This window comes from Heptranchias perlo, chromosome 39, assembly GCF_035084215.1.
Source record: "Heptranchias perlo isolate sHepPer1 chromosome 39, sHepPer1.hap1, whole genome shotgun sequence".
In the NCBI taxonomy this organism is placed as follows: Eukaryota; Metazoa; Chordata; class Chondrichthyes; order Hexanchiformes; family Hexanchidae; genus Heptranchias; species Heptranchias perlo.
The window spans coordinates 13,286,550-13,311,923 of NC_090363.1; the positions used below are offsets into that span (position 1 = coordinate 13,286,550).

General features: G+C 48.8%; 1 protein-coding gene across 1 annotated transcript; it reads left to right on the forward strand.

Annotated features, from left to right (window-relative positions):
* Positions 1–115: 115 nt before the first annotated feature.
* On the forward strand, positions 116–23,377 carry LOC137305282 (estradiol 17-beta-dehydrogenase 8-like; the record flags this gene model as incomplete). The annotated part of the gene is made up of 6 exons (XM_067974135.1): positions 116–304; positions 3,061–3,146; positions 7,890–7,974; positions 11,660–11,702; positions 14,170–14,244; positions 22,077–23,377. Coding segments are annotated over 6 exons (495 nt in total), but the record flags the coding sequence as incomplete, so codon positions are not given.
* Between the last annotated feature and the right edge of the window lie 1,997 nt (positions 23,378–25,374).

Sequence of the window (25,374 nt, forward strand, 5' to 3'; positions counted from 1 at the left end):
TTAATATTTTTTAATTCATTCGTGGGATGTGGGCGTCGCTGGCAAGGCCAGCATTTATTGCCCATCCCGAACTGCCCTTGACATTAACCTGCCCATTTCTCTCTTCAGCTGCTGACCGGCCTTGGAGGCATTTCCTCTTTTAATTCTGTTTCCTTCCTTTCTGCACACGCCCTCGCTGACCCTTGACTCTGGAACTGTGTCTCCGCAGGGTACGTTCCTGGTGACCCAGGCTGTTGCCAAAGCGCTGATCGCCAGCGGTGCCAAGAAGGGCGCCATCATCAACCTGGGGAGCATTGTGGGTAAGGTACGGACAGATGGCATGATGCCAAGGCTCTGGGGCTGGCGCCTTTATTCACCGTTCTGTTGTAAATGGTAGAGGGGGGGAAATGCTCACATTGTGTGTCTCTCTTTTCCTTCTCCCCGCTCTACATTTCCCTCCCCTGAAGCCTCCTTGCTGGGGTTTTTGTTCCAGGTGATGGGCTCCCTCCAGTGCATTATCCGAGTGACCAATCTTCGAGGGTGTGGGCCTGGACCCATGCGTGTTTACAAGCTGCATTTCACTGCTTTTCGTGACAGAGAGGCGGAAGTTATACTCCAGCTCTGGTTAGACCCCATCTGGAGAGCCGCCTTCAGTTCTGGGCTCCGCAACTCAGTCTGGATATATTGGCCTTGGAGGGGGTGCAGCACAGATTCACCAGAATGATACTGGGGCTTAGAGGGTTAAATTGACAACAGGTTGCATAGACTGGGCTTGTGTTCACTCGAGTGTAGAAGATTAAGGGGTGATCTAATTGAGGTGTTTAAGACGATTAAAGGACTTGATAGCGTTGATAGAGAGAAACTATTTCCTCTGGTGGGGGGAGTCCAGAACAAGGAGGCATGGCCTTAAAATTAGAGCTGGGCTGTTCAGGGGTGATGCCAGGAAGCACTTCTTCACACAAAGGGGAGTGGAAATCTGGAACTCTCTTCCCCCAAAAAGCTGTTGAGGCTGGGGGTCAATTGAAAATTTCAAAACTGAGATTGATGGATTTTTATTAGGTAAGGGTATTAAGGGTTACAGAACCAAGACGGGTAGATGGAGTTAAGATACAGATCAGCCATGATCTAATTGAATGGCGGAACAGGCTCGAGGGGCTGAATGGCCTCCTCCTGTCCCTATTCCTTTTTATTTGTGCTTATAAAGGTGAGGGATGTTGGTGCTGGGGATCGGGCACTCAGGCAGATATAAAGTAAAGCGCCCTCTACACTGTCCCAAAAACACGCCTGGGCCCCAGCCTCAGTACATTCCCCCTTTGGCCCAAGTGTGGCATTTTCAACCTCCCGAGATTTACAGGCAAATCTGGGGTCGTTTTGTGCTGTGGGCCCAGACCACTGGTTTGAGGGCTTCCTAATTTATGAGTTCAACATATTACTTTATTAGTCAAAAGTCCATGCAAACTTAATTAGACACTACATTAATCGACAGTTAACAAGAATCTACCAGACCTATTCTAATACAAGCGACAATTAAACAGTTGACTGCATAGAAAGAACTTGCATTTATATAGCGCCTTTCACAACCTCAGGATGCCCCAAAGCACTTTACAGCCACTGAAGTACTTTGGAAGTGCAGTCACTGTTGTAATGTAGGAAACGCGGCAGCCGATCTGCGCACAGCAAGATCCCATAAACAGCAATGTGGTAAATGACCAGATCATCTGTTTTTTTTTTGAAGTGAAGTTGTTGAGGGATAAATATTGGCCCCAGGACACCGGGGAGAGCTCCCCTGCTCTTCAAATAGTGTCGACTCGTGCTTGAGACTCTTGGCTGGGTTCAGATGCCTCTCCTGTTCATATTTCAAGAGCCTTTTCTCTCTAACTATTTTGAACCGTCACATTTCCACCCCAAATGGTCACCTTTGTGACTTCTACACTTCACTTAAGTCAGCATGTTTCAGCTTGTGACCCGTAGGTTTTTAAGTTTAACTTTGCTGTGTGTCTTCTGACTCTCTGGTCGTCGAACAGATTGCTGAACAGACACAACCTGATACCGCTAATCAGTTCCCTGTCACATTGTCTAAAGTGACCATCCTTTTAGAGAGAGGTCGAGTACCTTTCATTCCACAAGTCCCTGCCGCGTACCTGCCTGGCAGCTGGTAAATTAGCTGAAATGTTCTTGCTGTGTGGTTTGCTCAAGATATTTTCATCCCGAGTTAAGGAATTCAGAAAGGCTAACTTTATTTACCCAACATGGCTACATTTTATCCTACCCATAATTCAAGTATTAACTGTTGCCTTGGTTTCAGTTTTTTAAAAAACCGACAAAAGCAAATGTATACTTGCTGCAACAAGGCTTTTATCAGTGATCTGATGGAGGTCTTTAAAACTATGAAAGGGTTTGGTAGGGTAGACGAAGAGAAGATGTTTCCACTTGCAGAGGAGACCAGAACTAGGGGCCATAAATATGAGATGGCCACTAATAAATCCAATGGGAAATTCAGGAGAAACTTCTTCACCCAGAGAGTGGTGAGAATGTGGAACTCGCTCCCACAAGGAGTAGTTGAGGTGAATATCATAGATGCATTTAAGGGGAAGCTCGATAAACACATGAGGGAGAAAGGAATAGAAGGATATGCTGATAGGGTGAGATGAAGAGAAGTGGGAGGAGGCTCGTGCGGAGTATAAACACAGGCATAGACCAGTCGGGCCGAATGGCCTGTTTCTGTGCTGTTAATTCTGTGTAATTTATCCCATCAGCCTGGGCTCGATTTGAATCGAGTGTCTGATCCACGGTACCTCCCAGCCCTCTGTTCGGGGCTTTCTTGTGCTTCACTGTCTTGTTTGAGGACGAAGCAAATCACTTGGGAACAAAAGTGCCCGACAGTGCCCGACCAGTGATCGTTCAGTGGGTTTAACACACGGCTGAAGAAAGATTGCTCCACGCAGCTCGGCTGGGTTCCGTTCTGACAGTGCCCCCGCTGTGAGTGGGATTGGACTGGCTCTGGACTGGCTCTGGGGTGGGTGGGCGGGGTGCTGCTCTATGTGAGAGGAGATTTACTCTACCGTTGAAATGTTCTGGCAGGTTGGAAATCTGGGACAGGCAAATTACACAGCATCCAAAGCTGGAGTGGTGGCTCTGACAAAGACCAGTGCGAAAGAACTGGCCAGGTACTCAGTATTGTGTGTCACTGGGGGTGTGTGTGTGTGTGTGTCACTGGGTATTACAAGGTCTGCCTTATACTGTGCATGTTATAGGGTGTGCGTTATACTGTGTGCCTGTTACAGGGTGTGCGTTATACCATGTGTTACGGGATGTGTGTTACACTGTGTTACTGTGTGTGCGTTATACTATGTATTACTGTGTGTGTTATAGGGTGTGCGTTATACTGTGTTACTGGGTGTGTGTTAGTGTATTACTGTGTGTGTTACAGGGTGTGCATATTACTGTGTGTTACTGTATGTGTTACAGAGTGTGCATTATACTATGTGTTACGTTGTGTGTTAGTGTGTATTACGTTGTGTGTTACAGTGTGAGTTACAGATCAGCTGTTGCATTCAGTGTATTACAATGCCACCGTGTGTGTTATGATGTGTTTTTTTTGTTCGTTCATGGGATGTGGGCGTCGCTGGCAAGGCCGGCATTTATTGCCCATCCTTAATTGCCCTTGAGAAGGTGGTGGTGAGCCGCCGCCTTGAACCGCTGCAGTCCGTGTGGTGAAGGTTCTCCCACATTGCTGCTGGGTAGGGAGTTCCAGGATTTTGACCCAGCGATGATGAAGGAACGGCGATATATTTCCAAGTCGGGATGGTGTGCGACTTGGAGGGGAACGTGCAGGTGGTGTTGTTCCAATGTTCCTGCTGCCCTTGTCCTTCTAGGTGGTAGAGGTCGCGGGTTTGGGAGGTGCTGTCGAAGAAGCCTTGGTGAGTTGCTGCAGTGCATCCTGTAGATGGTACACACTGCAGCCACGGTGCACCGGTGGTGAAGGGAGTGAATGTTTAGGGTGGTGGATGGGGTGCCAATTAAGCAAACTGCTTTGTCCTGGATCGTGTCAAGCTTCTTGAGTGTTGTTGGAACACACCGTGTTACGTTGTGTGTTACAGTATGTCAATGTGGTCACATCAGCCATTCTGTCTGACTGGACATACAGCCCCTCGAGCCTGCTCCGCCATTCAATAAGATCATGGCTGATCTTCGACCTCAACTCCACTTTCCCGCCCGATCCCCATATCCCTTGATTTCCTTAGAGTCCAAAATTTTATCTATCTCAGCCTTGAATATATTCAGTGACTCAGCATCCACAGCCCTCTCAGGTAGAGAATTCCAAAGATTCACAACCCTCTGAGTGAAGAAATTCCTCCTCATCTCAGTCCTAAATGGCCGACCCCTTATCCTGAGACTATGCCCCCTCCAGCCAGGGGAAACAGTCTCTCAGCATCTACCCTGTCAAGCCCCCTCAGAATCTTTTATTTTTCAATGAGATCACTTCTCATTCTTCTAAACTCCAGAGAGTATAGGTCAGTCCTTCTCAGTCTCTCCTCATAGGACAATCCTCTCATTTCCAGGAATTAATCTAGTGAACCTTCATTGCACCTACTCCAAAGCAAGTATATCCTTCCTTAGATAAGGAGACCAAAACTGTACACAGTATTCCAGGTGAGATCTCACCAAAGTCCTGTACAATTGTAGCAAGACTTCCTTACTCTTTACTCCAACCCCCTTGCAATAAAGGCCAACATACCATTTGCCTTCCTAATTGCTCGCTGAACCTGCATGTTAACTTTCTGTGTTTCGTGGACAAGGACATCCAAATCCCTCCGAACACCAACATTAATAGTTTCTCACCATTTAAAAACTATTCTGTTTTTTTATTCTTCCTACCAAAGTGAATAACCTCACATTTCCCCACATTATATTCCATCTGCCACCTCCTTGCCCTCTCACTTAATCTGTCTGTATCCCTTTGCAGACTCTTTGCATCCTCCTCACAGCTCACTTTCCCACCTAGCTTTGTATCCTCAGCAAACTTGGATACATTACACTCGGTTCCTTCATCTAAGTCATTAATATAGATTGTAAATAGCTGAGGCCCAAGCACCAATCCTTGTGGCACCCCACTAGTTACAGCCTGCCACCCTGAAAATGACCTGTTTATCCCTACTTGCTGTTTTCTGTCCGTTAACCAATCCTCTATCCATGCTAATATATTACCCCCAACCCCATGAGCCCTTATCTTGTGTAACAACCTTTTGTGTGGCACCTTATCGAATGCCTTTTGAAAATCCAAATATACTACATCCACTGGTTCCCCTTTATCTACCCTGCTCGTTACATCCTCAAAAAACTCTTAATAGATTTGTCAACACGATTTCCCTTTCATAAAACCATGTTGACTCTGCCTAATATGATTTTCTAAGTACCCTGTTACCACTTCCTTTACCAATAATGGATTCCAGCGTTTTCCCGACGACTGATGTCAGGCTAACTGGCCTGTACGTAAGAACATAAGAAATAGGAGCAGGAATAGGCCATATGGCCCCTCGAACCTGCTCCTTCATTCACTAAGATCATGGCTGATCTTCGACCTGAACTTCACTTTCCCGCCCGATCCCCATATCCCTTGATTCCCCTAGAGTCCAAAAATGTATCTATCTCAGCCTTGAATATCCTCAACGACTGAGGTGGAGAATTCCAAAGATTCACAACCCTCTGAGTGAAGAAATTCCTTCTCATCTCAGACTTAAATGGCTGACCCCTTATCCTGAGACTATGCTCCCTAGTTCTAGACTCTCCAACCTCTCAATATCTACCCTGTCAAGCCCTCTCAGAATCTTATATGTTTCAACGAGGTCACCTCTCATTTTTCTAAACTCCAGAGAGTAGAGGCCCATTCTACTCAATCTCTCCTCATAGAACAACCCTCTCATTCCTGTAGTTCCCTGTTTTCTCTCTCCCTCCTTTCTTGAATAGCGGGGTTACATTTGCCACCTTCCAATCCACTGGGACCGTTAAAGAATCTAGGGAATTTCGGAAGATCAGAACCAATGCAACCACTATCTCTACAGCCACCTCTTTTAGAACCCTAGGATGTAGGCCATCAGGTCCAGGGGATTTATCGGCTTTTAGTCCCATTAATTTCTCCAGTACCTTTTCTTTACTAATATTAATTAATTTAAGTTCCTCACTCTCAGGCCCATTTAGTTCCCCACTATTTCTGGTTTGCTTTTTGTGTCTTCTACTGTGAAGACAAATACAAAATATTTGTTTAACATCTCTGCCATTCCTTCCCCATTATAATTTCTCCTGTCTCAGCCTCCAAGTAACCCATGTTTACTTTCGCTAATCTCTTCCTTTTTACGTACTTGTAGAAGCTCTGACAATCTGTTTTTATATTTCTTGCTAGTTTACTCTCATATTCTATTTTCTCCCTTTTTATGAGTTTTTGGTCATCCTTTGCTGGTTTCTAAAACTCTCCCAATCCTCAGGCTTACTACTATTCTTCACATCATTATAGGCCTCTTCTTTTAATCCAATACTCTCCTTAACTTCTTTAGTTAGCCACGGATAGATCACTTTTCCGCTGGAGTTTTTATTTCCCAGTGGAATCATAGAATCATGGAAGTTTACAACATGGAAACAGGCCCTTCGGCTCAACATGTCCATGTCGCACAGTTTATACCACTAAGCTAGTCCCAATTTCCTGCACTTGGCCCATATCCCTCTATACCCATCTTACCCATGTAACTGTCCAAATGCTTTTTAAAAGACAAAATTGTACCCGCCTCTACTACTGCCTCTGGCAGCTCGTTCCAGACACTCACCACCCTTTGAGTGAAAAAATTGCCCCTCTGGACCCTTTTGTATCTCTCCCCTCTCACCTTAAATCTATGTCCCCTCGTTATAGACGCCCCTACCTTTGGGAAAAGATTTTGACTATCTACCTTATCTATGCCCCTCATTATTTTGTAGACTTCTATAAGACCACCCCTTAACCTCCTACTCTCCAGGGAAAAAAGTCCCAGTCTATCTAACCTCTCCCTATAAGTCAAACCATCAAGTCCCGGTAGCATCCTAGTAAATCTTTTCTGCACTCTTTCTAGTTTAATAATATCCTTTCTATAATAGGGTGACCAGAACTGTACACAGTATTCCAAGTGTGGCCTTACTAATGTCTTGTACAACTTCAACAAGACATCCCAACTCCTGTATTCAATGTTCTGACCAATGAAACCAAGCATGCCGAATGCCTTCTTCACCACCCTATCCACCTGTGACTCCACTTTCAAGGAGCTACGAACCTGTACTCCTAGATCTCTTTGTTCTATAACTCTCCCCAACGCCCTACCATTAACGGAGTAGGTCCTGGCCCGATTCGATCTACCAAAATGCATCACCTCACATTTATCTAAATTAAACTCCATCTGCCATTCATCGGCCCACTGGCCCAATTTATCAAGATACCGTTGCAATCCTAGATAACCTTCTTCACTGTCCACAATGCCACCAATCTTGGTGTCATCTGCAAACTTACTAACCATGCCTCCTAAATTCTCATCCAAATCATTAATATAAATAACAAATAACAGCGGACCCAGCACCGATCCCTGAGGCACACCGCTGGACACAGGCCTCCAGTTTGAAAAACAACCCTCTACAACCACCCTCTGTCTTCTGTCGTCAAGCCAATTTTGTATCCAATTGCCTACCTCACCTTGGATCCCGTGAGATTTAACCTTATGTAACAACCTACCATGCGGTACCTTGAATGTATGTTCATTGAGAATATTTCTTTAAATGTGGAGTTGAGGTCGAAGATCAGCCACGATTTGATTGAATGGCGGCACAGGCTCGAGGGGCCGAATGGCCTACTCCTGCTCCTATTTCTTATGTTATCACTGTCTCTCTTGCTGCAGGTATGGAATCAGATGCAACACCATCCTCCCAGGATTCATCGACACACCAATGGCGGCTAAAGTCCCTCAGAAGGTGCTGGATATGGTAAGACCAGATCCCAGTGTAAACGTACAGTGTAAACATTGTCTAGATTGTATTTCAGGATTTTTGAAAGACGTTTCCCTCTCCATGTTTTCCTGTTTCTCTCCCCTCCTTCCCTATAAGTACTAACTCGCACAGAGGACGGTTCCGGGGGTCACTCCCGCGGGGGACGGTTCCGGGGGTCACTCCCGCGGGGGACGGTTCCAGGGGTCACTCCCGCGGGGGACGGTTCCAGGGGTCACTCCCGCGGGGGACGGTTCCAGGGGTCACTCCCGCGGGGGACGGTTCCAGGGGTCACTCCCGCGGGGGACGGTTCCAGGGGTCACTCCCGCGGGGGACGGTTCCAGGGGTCACTCCCGCGGGGGACGGTTCCAGGGGTCACTCCCGCGGGGGACGGTTCCAGGGGTCACTCCCGCGGGGGACGGCCCCGGGGCCTCGCCCTCGCCCTCGCGGGGGACGGCCCGGCCCCGGGGCTCACTCACACCGGATACTGTTCCACGAGGACCGAGCGCCTTTAACCAAATGGCTATTCTTGATCTGAGTCAGGCAGTGAGTATTTTCAGGGTTACTGGGTAGCGATTACGAGCAGGATTTGGTTTTTTTTCTCTGCCCTTTATTTGAGGCCATGAAATGAGTGCACCCTGGGCATCGAGCCTGGGATCTTACAATCATAGAAAGTTACGGTACAGAAGGAGTCCATTCGGCCCATCATGTCCACGCCGGCCGCAAAAGAGCCATTCAGCTCAATCCTACTTTCCAGCACTTGGTCCGTAGCCCTGTAGGTTACGGCACTTCAAGCGCACGTCCAAGTACTTTTTAAATGAGTTGAGGGTTTCTGCCTCTATCACCCTCTCGGGCAGTGAGTTCCAGACCCCCACCACCCTCCGGGTGAAAAAAATTCTCCTCAGCTCCCCTCTAATCCTTCAACCAATTACTTGATATCTAGGCCCCCTGGTCACTGAGCTTTCTGCTAAGGGAAATAGGTCCTCCCTATCCACTCTATCTGGTCCCATCGTAATTTTATACACCTCAATTAAATCTCTCCTCAGCATCCTCTGTTCCACAGAAAACAACCTCAGCCTATCCAATCTTTTCTCATAGCTGCAATTCTCCTGTCCTGGCAACATCCTTGTACATCTCTTCTGTACCCTGTCTAGTGCAATCACATCTTTCCTGTAATGTGGTGACCAGAACTGTACACAGAACTCAAGTTGTGGCCTAACTAGTATTTTATACAGTTCCAGCATAACCTCCCTGTCCTTCATATTCTTTGCCTCGGCTAATAAAGGAAAGTATCCCGTATGCCTTTTTAACCACCTTATCTACCTGTCCTGCTCCCTTCAAGGATCCGTGGACATGCTCTCCAAGGTTCCTTTGTTCCTCTCAGTATCCTCCCATTTATTGTGTATTCCCTTGTCTTGTTTGCCCTCCACAAATACATTACCTCACACTTCTCCGGATTGAATTCCATTTGGCACTTTTCTGCCCACCTGACCAGTCCATTGATATCTTCCTGCAGTCTACAGCTTTCCTCCTCACTATCCAACCACATGGCCAATTTTTGTATCATCTGCAAACTTCTTGATCAAGCCCCCCAACATTCAAGTCCAAATCATTAATATATAACCACAAAAAACAAGGGACCCAGTACTGAGCCCTGCAGAACCCCACTGGAAACAGCCTTCCAGTCACAAAAACACCCATCAATCATTACCCTTTGCTTCCTGCCACTGAGCCAATTTTGGATCCAACTTGCCACTTTCCCTTGGATCCCAGGGCTTTTATTTTTTTGACCAGTCTGCCATGTGGGACCTTGTAAAAAGCCTTGCTAAAATCCATGTAGACTACATCAAACGTTACATTACTCTCATTGACCCTCCTTGTTACTGCCTCAAAAAATTCAATCAAGTTAGTCAGACACGACCTTCCCTTAACAAATCCATGCTGACTGTTCTTGATTAACCCGTGCCTTTCAAAATGTCGATTTATGCTGTCCCTCAGAATTGATTCCAATAATTTGCCCCTTGTGGTACATTTGGCTCAGTGCTACCCCACGCAGAAACACTTGTTAATAACCGTACCTGTTAATATAAAGCGAGGGGCTCGACTCACATTGTTACATTGGTAACTAACAGGTTGGTATTTTGGGCAGGTCAGGATATGTCCCAGTAATCTGCTGCTGCTGTACACACTGGGTATAGACTTTGATACCCCACAGTTTGGCAGGAGTAGGTTATTGATTGCCGTGTCAGGGACTGAGTAGGTTTGCATTAGGCTAGGACGGTGTATAGCACAAGAAATATTTCCCTCATGCCTGAGCGAGGCCTCTCTATGAACCAGAAGTATGTGCCCAGTATGTGGTAATGTAACGAGCTGAGTGGGTCCAACACAAACACATATCACTGTATTTACTTTACTGGATTTGTCACCAGCCCTACAATGTTCTCCTGGACTTTGTGCACATGAAAGCAGTAAAATATTAACACTAAACTAGGGAACAGGTTTATTCTTGGTTAATTTCCCGTGGCATTGCACACAGGAAGTGGGCCAAGTGTAATCTTCAAGTGAAGTGGGGTTAGAGGGCAGGGGTTAACTGGACCCACGATGTGCAGAAGTCTTTCAACCTCCCTTTTAAAATGATACATTCTGTCCTTATTTTTATATTTCCATTACAAATTCCCATGTTCACGGTCATAATGGGAAGGCCCTATGTAAACAGGTCACGCTGTAATTGCACCCTCCCACCAACATTGGCGCTGTAGTTCGGCTAGCTGTGTTACCTGAGTTGATGGCTTTCACCCGGTCCCAGTCCGGTTCAAATATATTCATCACTCAGCCGGTCGGTCTGCTCAATCCTGGTGAGTTTGGTACCTCAGTTGCGTAAAGTCTGTACCCAGCCAGGGTGCCAAGGTTGCCCAGATTGTATAGACCGACTCCCTCACAGATAGGCATCAGGGAGCACCCTCTGGTCAAATCAATGCTGATGAGTTTGCAGTTAACCATTACTAACACCTAAAAGCCACCTGGTGCCATGATAAATGGATGAGTCTGTGCTTGTCTGTGGGCCTGGCCGAGCTGTTTCTAACCGCACCTAACGTGGGCTCTGACTCAACCCAGACAATCACACAAGTCGCCTTTCATAAATACATATCAAAACATGTATCGACTGCTCCCTCTCTCTGTAACCTCCTCCAGCCCTCCGAGATCTCTGCGTGCCTCTTGTCCATCCCCGATTTTCATCGCTCCACCATTGGCGGCCGTGGCCTTCAGCCGCCCAGGCCCTAAGCTCTGGAATCCCCTCCCTAAACCTCCCCGCCTCTCTCTCCTCCTTTTAAGACGCTCCTTAAAACCTACCTCTTTGACCGAGCTTTTGGTCACCTAATGTCTCCTTGTGTGGCTCGGTGTCAAATTTTGCCCGATAATCGCTGCTGTGAAGCACCTCGGGACGTTTTAGTACGTTAAAGGCGCTATATAAATGCAAAGTTGTGGCATCAGGCTCACCTGCGATGCCTCCTGTGGCCGAATTGCCTACTGACATTCACTGTCAAGGCTCACACGTGAAGAACAGCCCACCTGGACTGCACGGCAGCACCCCCAGCACTGGGAGACAATTAGAGGCCGAAGGTAAGCCTGATCGATTTGCAGTGCATTATTTATGGAATATAATTCTTTCCCCCCCCCCCTCCAGATTTTGCAGCTGGTGCCCATGGGACGTCTGGGAGACCCCGACGGTGAGTAAGACTGCTTACTGGATTCCTTCATGTGCAGCAGAGCCTCTGGAAAACAAACCTCTGAGGGGGGAGTGGGGGGCTGGTGTATTTCGAGGGTGGTACTTGTTCCCCTGGGACCCCAGTGGGAGGCCCATCTCTGTCACAGAAATCATAGAAAATTTGGGGCACAGAAGGAGGCCATTCGGCCCATCGTGTCCACGTCGGCCGAAAATGAGCCACCCAACCTAATCCCACTTTCCAGCACTTGGTCCGTAGCCCTGTAGGTTACGGCACTTCAAGTGCACGTCCAAGTACTTTTAAAATGCGATGAGGGTTTCTGCCTCTACCACCCTTTCAGGCAGTGAGTTCCAGGCCCCCACCACCCTCTGGGTGAAAACATTTTTCCTCAGCTCCCCTCTAATCCTTCTACCAATCACTTTAAATCTATGCCCCCTGGTTATTGACCTCTCTGCTAAGGGAAGTAGGTCCTTCCTGTCCACTCTATCGAGGCCCCTCATAATTTTATATACCTCAATTAAATCTTCCCTCAGCCTCCTCCGTTCCAAAGAAAACAACCCCAGCCTATCCAATCTTTCCTCATAGCTAAAATTCTCCAGTCCTGGCAACATCATCATAAATCTCCTCTGTATCCTCTCTGGTGCAATCACATCTTTCCTGTAATGTGGTGACCAGAACTGTACACAGTACTCAAGCTGTGGCCTAACCAGTGTTTTATACAGTTTGAGCATAACCTCCCTGTCCTTATATTCGCCGTCACCGTATTTAAAGAAAGAACTTGCATTTATATAGCGCCTTTCACGACCTCAGGACGTCCCGAAACGCTTTACAGCCAATGAAGTACTTTTTGAAGTGTAGTCACTGTTGTAATGTTGGAAACGCGGCAGCCAATTTGCGCACAGCAAGATCCCACAAACAGCAATGTGATAAATCACCAGATAATCTGTTTTAGTGATGTTGGTTGAGAAGCAGATATTGGGTTGGGAGAACTCCCCTGCTCTTCTTCGAATAGTGGCCGTGGGATCTATTACATCCATCTGAGAGGGGCAGACGGGGCCTCGGTTTAACATCTCATCCAATGATTCTCCCATCCCTCCTCTCCCGGAGGAGCTGACTCTGGCTGGGTAGAGCTGCTATCCTCTGGTATCTACCCACATCTTGAAACGGAAATGCTACTTGTGAGTGAAAGTCTGTTCATGGAGCTCTCAAACCCTGGAGGAAATAAACTCCTGCTGCTGCAGTCTACGCAAAGATAAGTGCTGAGCAGTTACAGTCAGCTTCAGCACCTCTCCGAAAGAAAGTGTCAGCCGTGGCTCAGTGGGCAGCACTCTCGCCTCGGAGTCAGCAGGACGTGGGTTCGAGTCCCCGCTCCACAGACTTGAGCACAGAATCCGGGCCGACACTCCCAGCGCAGTACTGAGGGAGGTGCTGCACTGTCGGAGGTGCCGTCTTTCGGATGAGACGTTAAACCGAGGCCCCGTCTGCCCCTCTCTGCTGGACGTAAAAGATCCCACGGCCACTATTCGAAGAAGATCGGGGGGAGTTCTCCCCTGTGTCGTGGCCGATATTTATCCCTCAACCAACATCGCTAAAACAGATGATCTGGTCATTATCACGTTGCTGTCTGTGGGAGCTTGCTGTGCACAAATTGGCTGCCGCGTTTCCTACATTACAACAGTGACTGCGCTTTGAAAGTTCTTCATTGGCTGTAAAGTGCTTTGGGATGTCCTGAGGTCGTAGGTCGTGAAAGGCGCTATATAAATGCAAGTCCTTCCTCTTTCTTTCTGGATTAAGGAGATGTAAAAAAAAATCAGCCACTCCCGATCGCTATCCAGTGACCCCTGCCAGAAAGTGCGCCCCTGGGGCCGGAGGTCGCAGAAAACAGCATGGGGGTTGGCTGCGATGCCTTCTTTGGTCGAATAGCCTGCTGAAGCGTTCACAGGGTCGCCTGTGAAGAATGGCCTTTAGGACGAGTTACTGGAGGGTGTCTGGCAACTGTGGAAGCTGTAGCCTAGCAAGGAGGGGAGGGCAGAAAAAGAAATAAGTGGGGTGGGGGGGGGGGGGGAAGAAAAGAGATTGGAAAGCAAAACAGCTGACTGGTTAATGGCCTCTGCCGGGATCAGTGCCTCGCTGTAAATGGAGAGAGTGACAGGGATAATACTACAGACTGTTAGCCAGGGATTGTTCTGCAGAGAAGGTTAAGGGAATTGGATAAATACTTGAAGGGGAAAAAATTTGTCGGGTTATGGGGAAAGAGCAGAGGAATGGGACTAATTGGATAGCTCTTTCAAAGGGCCAGCACAGGCGCGATGGGCCGAATGGCCTCTTTCTGTTCTGTACGATTCTACGACACTTGAATGGTGTATCTACACTGCTGCTGTTTCTCCTGTAAGTGTATGTAGCGCCATAGGTCAATGTTAAACTAGCACCTTGTCCTGTCTGTGGTCACTAACTCTGTATCCCTCCGCAGAGGTGGCCAATGTCTGTGCCTTCTTGGCCTCCGACGACAGCAGCTATATCACAGGAGCCAGCCTGGAGGTGACAGGTAAGAATCACCTGGGGGTGAGGGGTAAGAGAGACACCTGGTCCTGTCCTGGGAGTGATGATAAGAGAGACACCTGGTCCTCTCAGTCCTGGGGGGTGATGGTGAGAGAGACACCTGGTCCTCTCAGTCCTGGGGGTGATGGTGAGAGAGACACCTGGTCCTCTCAGTCCTGGGGGTGATGGTGAGAGAGACACCTGGTCCTCTCAGTCCTGGGGGTGAGGGGTAAGAGACACCTGGTCCTCTCAGTCCTGGGGGTGAGGGGTAAGAGACACCTGGCCCTCTCAGTCCTGGGGGTGATGGTGAGAGAGACACCTGGTCCTCACAGTCCTGGGGGTGATGGTGAGAGAGACACCTGGTCCTCTCAGTCCTGGGGGTGAGGGGTAAGAGACACCTGGTCCTCTCAGTCCTGGGGGTGAGGGGTAAGAGACACCTGGTCCTCTCAGTCCTGGGGGTGAGGGGTAAGAGACACCTGGTCCTCACAGTCCTGGGGGTGAGGGGTAAGAGACACCTGGTCCTCACAGTCCTGGGGGTGAGGGGTAAGAGACACCTGGCCCTCTCAGTCCTGGAGGTGAGGGGTAAGAGAGACACCTGGTCCTCTCAGTCCTGGGGGTGAGGGGTAAGAGACACCTGGTCCTCTCAGTCCTGGGGGTGAGGGGTAAGAGACACCTGGTCCTCTCAGTCCTGGGGGTGAGGGGTAAGAGACACCTGGTCCTCTCAGTCCTGGGGGTGAGGGGTAAGAGACACCTGGTCCTCTCAGTCCTGGGGGTGAGGGGTAAGAGACACCTGGTCCTCTCAGTCCTGGGGGTGATGGTGAGAGAGACACCTGGTCCTCACAGTCCTGGGGGTGAGGGGTAAGAGACACCTGGCCCTCTCAGTCCTGGAGGTGAGGGGTAAGAGAGACACCTGGTCCTCTCAGTCCTGGGGGTGAGGGGTAAGAGACACCTGGTCCTCTCAGTCCTGGGGGTGAGGGGTAAGAGACACCTGGTCCTCTCAGTCCTGGGGGTGAGGGGTAAGAGACACCTGGTCCTCTCAGTCCTGGGGGTGAGGGGTAAGAGACACCTGGTCCTCTCAGTCCTGGGGGTGAGGGGTAAGAGACACCTGGTCCTCTCAGTCCTGGGGGTGAGGGGTAAGAGACACCTGGTCCTCTCAGTCCTGGAGGTGAGGGGTAAGAGAGACACCTGGTCCCCTCAGTCCTGGGGGTGAGGGGTAAGAGACACCTGGTCCTCTCAGTCCTGGGGGTGAGGGGTAAGAGACACCTGGTCCTCTCAGTCCTGGGGGTGAGGGGTAAGAGACACCTGGTCCTCTCAGTCCTGGGGGTGACGGTGAGAGAGACACCTGGTCCTCTCAGTCCTGGGGGTGAGGGGTAAGAGACACCTGGTCCTCTCAGTCCTGGGGGTGAGGGGTAAGAGACACCTGGTCCTCTCAGTCCTGGGGGTGAGGGGTAAGAGACACCTGGTCCTCTCAGTCCTGGGGGTGAGGGGTAAGAGAGGCTTCTGGTCCTGCCAGTCCTGGGGGTGACGGCAGGCCGGGGGGTCGAAGAACATCTCATTCAAGCAGACCAGAGTGTCTCGCAGTCAGGCCTTTCTGCTGGGCCATGGCTCTCAGGGAGCTGTAAGAGTGTTGTGGCCACAGAGTTTTGCTTCCTCACTAATCTTTCCCTCCTCTCCTGAAGACACGGACTTGTGACGAGGCCACTCACCAAAGTGGCCATTCTTCATGTGTGAGTCTAGCCACTCAGTGTGGACAGGCTATTCCATTATTGAGGCATCACAGCCAAGACCCAGCCTCACCTAAGCAATAATCAGAGGTCAACAACTGTGTGTGGACCCGAGGCCCACCTACTGATTGTAAAAAAAAAAGATATATTTTTATATTATTTTAATCAGAATTGGTTTAAACTGTGTGCTCGCCAGTCCTATCTTTTGATCACGCTGACACTGATTATATTGGAGAAGGATGAACAGAATTTCATGGCCAAAGACATTGTACTCTGTAAGGACAGGTACGTATAGATTATTAAATAGAATAAGCTAATTTGCCTCAGATAGAATTACATAATATTGAGCTAAATTAAAACACGCTGGAGAGAAGGACACACTCAGAGCTGAAAGGGACGGGCTCTTATCACAGCTGGGGGAAGTGTGTTGAAGGAATTTCGATAGCCAGTGTGGATAAGAGAATACGTTTCCTTTGGGGTAAAGATTGGAAGGGATGAGACGTCAAAAGCGAACACGAGAAAGGATAACAGCAAACGTGTCAACAGGACACACACAGGGAGGGAGGGACGATTTCTCATCCCCACATTTGCCCTACGTAACGAAACACACAAGAATACAACGTTCTGAAACTCAAGAGTTAAAAAAAGGGAACTCTCCACTCTCCACTTTCTGAGGCTAGCAGAAACGATATCTCCTGGGTATGGGAGTATAATTGGGACCTTTATCTCATATACACTGCATTAAGGGGTTATATTTTACTATCTCATTAATACTCTTAATTAAAGCAAGTCAATCCGACATTTTCAGTGTTTCCCCACTCCTCAAATTTGTATTAGCGATAAAGAATATGTGGCAATATCCTAGAATATAATACAAGGGCAATAGGGATATATGACAATATCCCAGAATAAGGACATAAGAAACAGGAGCAGGAGTAGGCCATACAGCCCCTCGAGCCTGCTCCGCCATTCAATAAGATCATGGCTGATCTTCGACCTCAACTCCACTTTCCGGCCCGATCCCCATATCCCTTGATTCCCTTAGAGCCCAAAAATCCATCGATCTCAGCCTTGAATGTACTCAACGACTCAACATCCACAGCCCTCTGAGGTAGAGAATTCCAACCCTCTGAGTGAAGAAATTCCTCCACATCTCAGTCTTAAATGGCCGATCCCTTATCCTGAGACTATGCCTCCTAATTCTAGACTCTCCTGCCAGAGGGACAATCTCTCAGCATCTACCCTGTCGAGCCCTCTCAGAATCTTATTTGTTTCAATGAGATCACCTCTCATTCTTCTAAACTCCAGAGAGAATAGGCCCATTCTACTCAACCTCTCCTCATAGGACAACCCTCTCATCCCAGGAATTAATCTAGTGAACCTTCGCTGCACCGCCTCTAAGGCAAGTATATCCTTCCTTAGATAAGGAGACCAAAACTGTACACAGTACTCCAGATGTGGTCTCACCAAAGTCCTGTACAATTGTAGCAAGACTTCCTTACTCTTGTACTCCAAACCCCTTGCAATAAAGGCCAACATTCCATTTGCCTTCCTAATTGGATGTTGTACCTGCTTGTTAACTTTTTGTGTTTCTTGTACCCGGAAGTCCCAAGTCTCTCTGAACACCAACATTTAATAGTTTCTCACCATTTAAAAAAAATTCTGCTTTTCTATTCTTCCTATCAAAGTAAATAACCTCACATTTCCCCACATTATACTCCATCTGCCACCTTCTTGCCCACTCGCTTAACCTGTCTGTATCCCTTTGCAGATGCTTTGTATCCTCCTCAGAGCTTACTTTCCCACCTAGCTTTGTATTGTCAGCAAACTTGGATACATTACACACGGTCCCTTCATCTAAGTCATTAATATAGATTGTAAATAGCTGGGGCCCAAGCACTGATCCTTGCGGTACCCCACTAGTTACAGCCTGCCAACCTGAAAATGACCTGTTTATTCCTACTCTCTGTTTTCTGTCCGTTAACCAATCCTCAATCCATGCAAATATATTACCCCCAACCCCATGAGCCCTTATCTTGCATAACAACCTTTTATGTGGCACCTTATCGAATGCCTTTGGAAAATCCAAATATACTACATCCACTGGTTCCCCTTTATCCTGCTAGTTACACCCTCAAAAAACTCTAATAAATTTGTCAGACACGATTTCCCTTTCATAAAACTATGTTGACTCTGCCTAATCATATTATGATTTTCTAAGTGCTCTGTTACCACTGCCTTAATAATAGATTCCAGCATTTTCCCGACGACTGATGTCAGGCTAACTGGCCTGTAGTTCCCTGTTTTCTCTCTCCCTCCTTTCTTGAATAGCGGGGTTACATTTGCTACCGTCCAATCTGCTGGGACCATTCTAGAATCTAGGGAATTTTGAAAGATCAAAACCAATGCACCCACTATCTCTGCAGCCACCTCTTTTCGAACCCTAGGATGTAGGCCATCAGGTCCAGGGGATTTATAGGCTTTTAGTCCCATTAGTTTCTCCAGTACTTTTTCTCTACTGATAATAATTACTTTAATCCTCACTCTCATTTGCCCCTTGATTCCCCACTATTCCTAGTATGCTTTTTGTGTCTTCCACTGTGAAGACAGATACAAAATATTTGTTTAACATCTCTGCCATTTCCTTATTCCTGATTATAATTTCTCCTGTCTCAGCCTCTAAGGGACCAACGTTTACTTTCGCTAATCTCTTCCTTTTTATATACTTGTCGAAGCTCTTACAATCCGTTTTTATATTTCTTGCTGGTTTACTCTCATATTCTATTTTCTCCCTTTTTATGAGTTTTTGGTCATCCTTTGCTGGTTTCTAAAACTCTCCCAATCCTCAGGTTTACTACTATTCTTCACATCATTATAGGCCTCTTCTTTTAATCTAATACTAAAATTAACTTCCTTAGTTCGCCACGGGTGGATCACTTTTCCTGTGGAGTTTTTATTTCTCAATAGAATGTTTATTTGTTGAGAATATTGAAATATTTCTTTAAATGTTTGCCATAATATCCCACATAAGGGCAATAGAGATATATGACAATACCCTATAATATCCCACATAAGGGCAATAGGATATATGACAATACCCTATAATATCCCACATAAGGGCAATAGGATATATGACAATACCCTATAATATCCCACATAAGGGCAATAGGATATATGAAAATATCCCATAATATCCCACATAAGGGCAATAGGGATATATGAAAATATCCCATAATATCCCACATAAGGGCAATAGGGATATATGAAAATATCCCATAATATCCCACATAAGGGCAATAGGGATATATGAAAATATCCCATAATATCCCACATAAGGGCAATAGGATATATGACAATATCCTCTATAAACCCAACAGATGTTGACCTCTGATTATTGCTGTGGTTTGGCTCGTTTTATAACATACATTCACATGTTCTTTATTACATGTATCAAGTGTTCTTTATCACAGATGTTCACACTGTATCACATGTATCATGTTTATTACACGTTCTTTTCATTATATACATCACTTATTATACATCACCTATTACATATTGTCACATGTTGTTTACTTACATTGTGTTATTTTTATGATATAAATATCACATTGTTTTATTATGTACATCACGTGTCCATTTAATTCGATCCATGGCTGTGTCTTTGTGCTCGTTTCCCCAGTTTACCCTTGTGGTGCACTACATTTTGCAGTTTGTTTTGTACAGCTTTCCCAGGTGTGTACCTGTGTAGTGTAGGGGTGTTGGCACAGTCGCACACGCTGGTGGAGTGGGTGGCGTGGGAGCTTGAGGGGAAGGTGGCAGGCCATGGGGGCGAGCAACCTTTCCTGGGGTGAGTCCTGGAGAGGGCAGAGAGCTCGGTCTTAGCTCAGGCCTGGAGCTGGGCGGGGAGGTCTTGCCTTATCGGAACAGGAAGAGGCCATTTAGCCCCTCGAGCCTGTTCCAACATTCAATGAGATCATTACTGATCTGTGACCTAACTCCATATACCGTAGCCCCATATCCCTTAATACCTTTGGAGGACAAAAGTCTATTCTCAGATTGAAAATTAACAATTGAACTACCATTTGCAGAAGAGAGTTCTAAACTTCTCCCACCCTTTGTGTGTAGAAGTGTTTCCTGACTTCACTCCTGAAAGTCCTGGCTCTAATTTTTAGGCTATGTCCCCTAGTCCTGGATTCCCCAACCATTACCTCTTGCTCTCCCAATTGAATCAAACTCATCAAAAACTAGCGGGATTTGAAGAAAAGCAGCCAGATTTATCTCCACCCCACCAGCTGCGCCGGGAGAGCAAGGGGCCGACAGGGCTGCTTGGGGTCTTTTCGGTATCCCTGAGCAGAACGATCAGGTTGGCTGCAGCAGCAGGTTGGCTGTCGATGAGTGCTGGTCCAGGGGCTCCCAGCACTGTGCCAGCTACAGACTCTGTGTCCCTGTATCTCGTTCTGCTTCCAGGAAACCTCAGTTAGAATCTGTTCATGATTTCTCAGGCATTTTTGCACTATTATAACGTGCGCACGTCACAGAATAGAAGAGGGAGTAAACAACAATCTGCATTTACATAGCGCCTTGAACGGAGTAAAACGTCCCAAGGCGCTTCACAGGAGCGATTATCAAACAAAATTTGACACCGAGCCACATCATGAGATATTAGGACAGGTGATCAAATACTTGGTCAAAGAGGTAGGTTTTGAAGGAGGAGAGAGAGGTAGAGAGGCTGAGAGGTATAGGGAGGGAATTCCAGAGCTTAGGGCCCAGGCAGCTGAAGGCACGGCCGCCAACGGTGGAGCGAAGGAAAATCGGACATACACAAGAGGCAAGAATTGGAGGAGCAGAGATCTCAGAGGGTTGTAGGGCTGGAGGAGGTTACAGAGATAGGGAGGGGCGAGGCCATGGAGGAGGTTACAGAGATAGGGAGGGGCGAGGCCATGGAGGAGGTTACAGAGATAGGGAGGGGCGAGACCAGGGAGGAGGTTACAGAGATAGGGAGGGGCGAGGCCATGGAGGAGGTTACAGAGATAGGGAGGGGCGAGGCCATGGAGGAGGTTACAGAGATAGGGAGGGGCGAGGCCATGGAGGAGGTTACAGAGATAGTGAGGGGCGAGGCCATGGAGGAGGTTACAGAGATAGGGAGGGGCGAGGCCATGGAGGAGGATACAGAGATAGTGAGGGGCGAGGCCATGGAGGAGGTTACAGAGATAGGGAGGGGCGAGGCCATGGAGGAGGTTACAGAGATAGGGAGGGGCGAGGCCATGGAGGAGGTTACAGAGATAGGGAGGGGCGAGGCCATGGAGGAGGTTACAGAGATAGTGAGGGGCGAGGCCATGGAGGAGGTTACAGAGATAGGGAGGGGCGAGGCCATGGAGGAGGTTACAGAGATAGGGAGGGGCGAGGCCATGGAGGAGGTTACAGAGATAGGGAGGGGCGAGGCCATGGAGGAGGTTACAGAGATAGGGAGGGGCGAGGCCATGGAGGAGGTTACAGAGATAGGGAGGGGGCTCGGCCATGGAGGAGGTTACAGAGATAGGGAGGGGCGAGACCATGGAGGAGGTTACAGAGATAGGGAGGGGGCTCGGCCATGGAGGAGGTTACAGAGATAGGGAGGGGGCTCGGCCATGGAGGAGGTTACAGAGATAGGGAGGGGCGAGGCCATGGAGGAGGTTACAGAGATAGGGAGGGGCGAGACCAAGAGAATAAATTACCTCTTGCTCTCCCAATTGAATCAAACTCATCAAAAACTAGCGGGCAAAAATCAGGACATCACTAACAAAACTTCCAGTGTTGGCAGTGCTGAGATTCCTTGCAAAGGTCCTGCATTTCCTGATCACAGCTCTCAGGAACACTCAAAGTGCCTCACACACACTGAATGACCTCGCGGTGCAGCCACTGTCGCTCTGCGGCCAAAGCTGCAGCCATTTTGTGCACGGTGAGATCCCACGGATGCTTTTATTTCTGGTCGGGGGGGTTTGGTCACAGAAATGGACGTGGATCCGCGGTCTTGTCCGATCTGAGTGCGTCTGGGCTCACGCTGAAAGGGACGGGGCTGTGGGCAGAACCTGCTGCTCCCGAACTGACGCCTTTTTGTACAAACTGTCTGTTACAGGGGGCCTTTTCATGTGACGCTAAACTCCGAGCAACACCACGCAGCAGGAGATCGTCTGCGGGAGGCCGAGGATCACAGGGATATCAAGGCCGGAACTGGCAACACGGGGGCGACTCGCTTGGATTCTGCTTGTGGACACTTTGCTGTGTGAACGGCTGGAGCTACTGAGAAGCACAGGAGGGAGGGCACTCACAAATAAGAGTCACTCCTTTGTATTTCAGGGGTTGTCTCTTCTCCCCTACCCTCCCTCCCTCCCTCCCACTGGGGTACTGTTCCCCAAAAGCTGCAAACTCTCCCCTTGCCCACCGGACTATTTGACCGTGGGAGACATCACTGGAGCCTGCTCTTGTCCTCGCCTGATGTGCTGTTTCCAGTGGAGTGCCTCCAGGTCTGCCTTTCCCCACCTTTAGCCTGTGGGCACAGAGGACGACGAGTGCTGCAATCGTTAACCCTGGCTCGGCACAGAACAGGGGTCAGAGCTGAGGCCCCTCCTGGCTCACGTACTCGCTGGGTAAACTCATCGAACCCACTGCGAGCATCCCCTGATATCATCGTATGTGAACGGGAGCAGTCACCTCCCTCTCACCAGTCTATTACTGAGAGGAGAGTCCACCTGATGGTAAATAAGCAGGAAATCCTGGCCCAGCAGTAGGGTCTGATCTCTGGTCCACACAGCAGCCTGTTCCTATCCAGGGCAAGTCATCTATCCACTGCCTCTGGGACTGTTTACACAACACTGGGCACGAGGGCAGGAAATAATACTCAGGGGAGGGGGATATTATGTTACTCCATCGCTTGGTTTGCTTACAGTACCCGTGACTCAGCTCTTGGCCGTGCACTAGTGCTCGTGACTCAGCTCTGTGCCCTGCACCAGTGCTCGTGACTCAGCTCTGTGCCCTGCACCAGTGCTCGTGACTCAGCTCTGTGCCCTGCACCAGTGCTCGTGACTCAGCTCTGTGCCCTGCACCAGTGCTCGTGACTCAGCTCTGTGCCCTGCACCAGTGCTCGTGACTCAGCTCTGTGCCCTGCACCAGTGCTCGTGACTCAGCTCTGTGCCCTGCACTCGTGCTCGTGACTCAGCTCTGTGCCCTGCACCAGTGCTCGTGACTCAGCTCTGTGCCCTGCACCAGTGCTCGTGACTCAGCTCTGTGCCCTGCACCAGTGCTCGTGACTCAGCTCTGTGCCCTGCACCACCACCCGTGCCTTTGGTGCCTCGATATTAATGACCTGTAACAACCCACTGTGCAATTATGGAATTTTATTATTGAAACATCGATAATAAACTAATTGATGAACTGAAATTGTCTGATTAATACTGACTATGTATCTCACTGTACGGGGAGTGTCTGGTACTGGGTCCGTGTATCTCACTGTACAGGGAGAGTCTCTGGTACTGGGTCTGTGTACCTCACTGTACAGGGAGAGTCTCTGGTACTGGGTCTGTGTACCTCACTATAGGGAGAGTCTCTGGTACTGGGTCTGTGTACCTCACTATAGGGAGAGTCTCTGGTACTGGGTCTGTGTACCTCACTGTACAGGGAGAGTCTCTGGTACTGGGTCTGTGTATCTCACTGTACAGGGAGAGTCTCTGGTACTGGGTCTGTGTATCTCACTGTACAGGGAGAGTCTCTGGTACTGGGTCTGTGTACCTCACTGTACAGGGAGAGTCTCTGGTACTGGGTCTGTGTACCTCACTGTACAGGGAGAGTCTCTGGTACTGGGTCTGTGTACCTCACTGTACAGGGAGAGTCTCTGGTACTGGGTCTGTGTACCTCACTGTACGGGGAGAGTCTCTGGTACTGGGTCTGTGTACCTCACTGTACAGGGAGAGTCTCTGGTACTGGGTCTGTGTACCTCACTATAGGGAGTCTCTGGTACTGGGTCTGTGTACCTCACTATAGGGAGTCTCTGGTACTGGGTTTGTGTACCTCACTGTACAGGGAGAGTCTCTGGTACTGGGTTTGTGTACCTCACTGTACGGGGAGAGTCTCTGGTACTGGGTCTGTGTACCTCACTGTACGGGGAGAGTCTCTGGTACTGGGTCTGTGTACCTCACTGTACGGGGAGAGTCTCTGGTACTGGGTCTGTGTACCTCACTGTACAGGGAGAGTCTCTGGTACTGGGTCTGTGTACCTCACTATAGGGAGTCTCTGGTACTGGGTCTGTGTACCTCACTGTACAGGGAGAGTCTCTGGTACTGGGTTTGTGTACCTCACTGTACAGGGAGAGTCTCTGGTACTGGGTTTGTGTACCTCACTGTACGGGGAGAGTCTCTGGTACTGGGTCTGTGTACCTCACTATAGGGAGTCTCTGGTACTGGGTCTGTGTACCTCACTATAGGGAGTCTCTGGTACTGGGTTTGTGTACCTCACTGTACAGGGAGAGTCTCTGGTACTGGGTTTGTGTACCTCACTGTACGGGGAGAGTCTCTGGTACTGGGTCTGTGTACCTCACTATAGGGAGTCTCTGGTACTGGGTCTGTGTACCTCACTATAGGGAGTCTCTGGTACTGGGTCTGTGTACCTCACTGTACAGGGAGAGTCTCTGGTACTGGGTCTGTGTACCTCACTGTACGGGGAGAGTCTCTGGTACTGGGTCTGTGTACCTCACTGTACAGGGAGAGTCTCTGGTACTGGGTCTGTGTACCTCACTGTACAGGGAGAGTCTCTGGTACTGGGTCTGTGTACCTCACTGTACAGGGAGAGTCTCTGGTACTGGGTCTGTGTACCTCACTGTACAGGGAGAGTCTCTGGTACTGGGTCTGTGTACCTCACTATAGGGAGTCTCTGGTACTGGGTCTGTGTACCTTTCTGTCCTCACCTGATGACCACGTATACACGACGAGGACTATCCACCTGCACCTTGTTGATTTGTACGCCTCAGTTGGACACTGGGGGCCCACCATTGACCAACTGGGCCATATACTCCCGTTTGCTGCTTATAATCCACCCACTCATGGAGACTGTCAGCTCACGCCCAAACAGTGACTCTCCTCCTTGGGGAGGGAGAGGGGAAGTGGAGTGGGGGGAGTGGAGATCTGTACAGGGACAGAGTGTGCATTCCATATGGCTGTGTGGGTGGGGGTATGTGTGTGAGGGTACGTGTGTGTGTGTGTGTGGGTGTGTCAGACACAACTGGCCAACAGAAAACTGTACAAACTCAATCCATACAGAATTTTTGTCCCCGCTGGGACTTTAAATATTCTAACGACCCCTCAGGTGTGGGGTCCCTCCCTCTTTCTCTCCCTCCCTCCCTCTCTCCCTCTCTCTCCCTCTCTCTCCCTCCCTCCCTCCCTCCG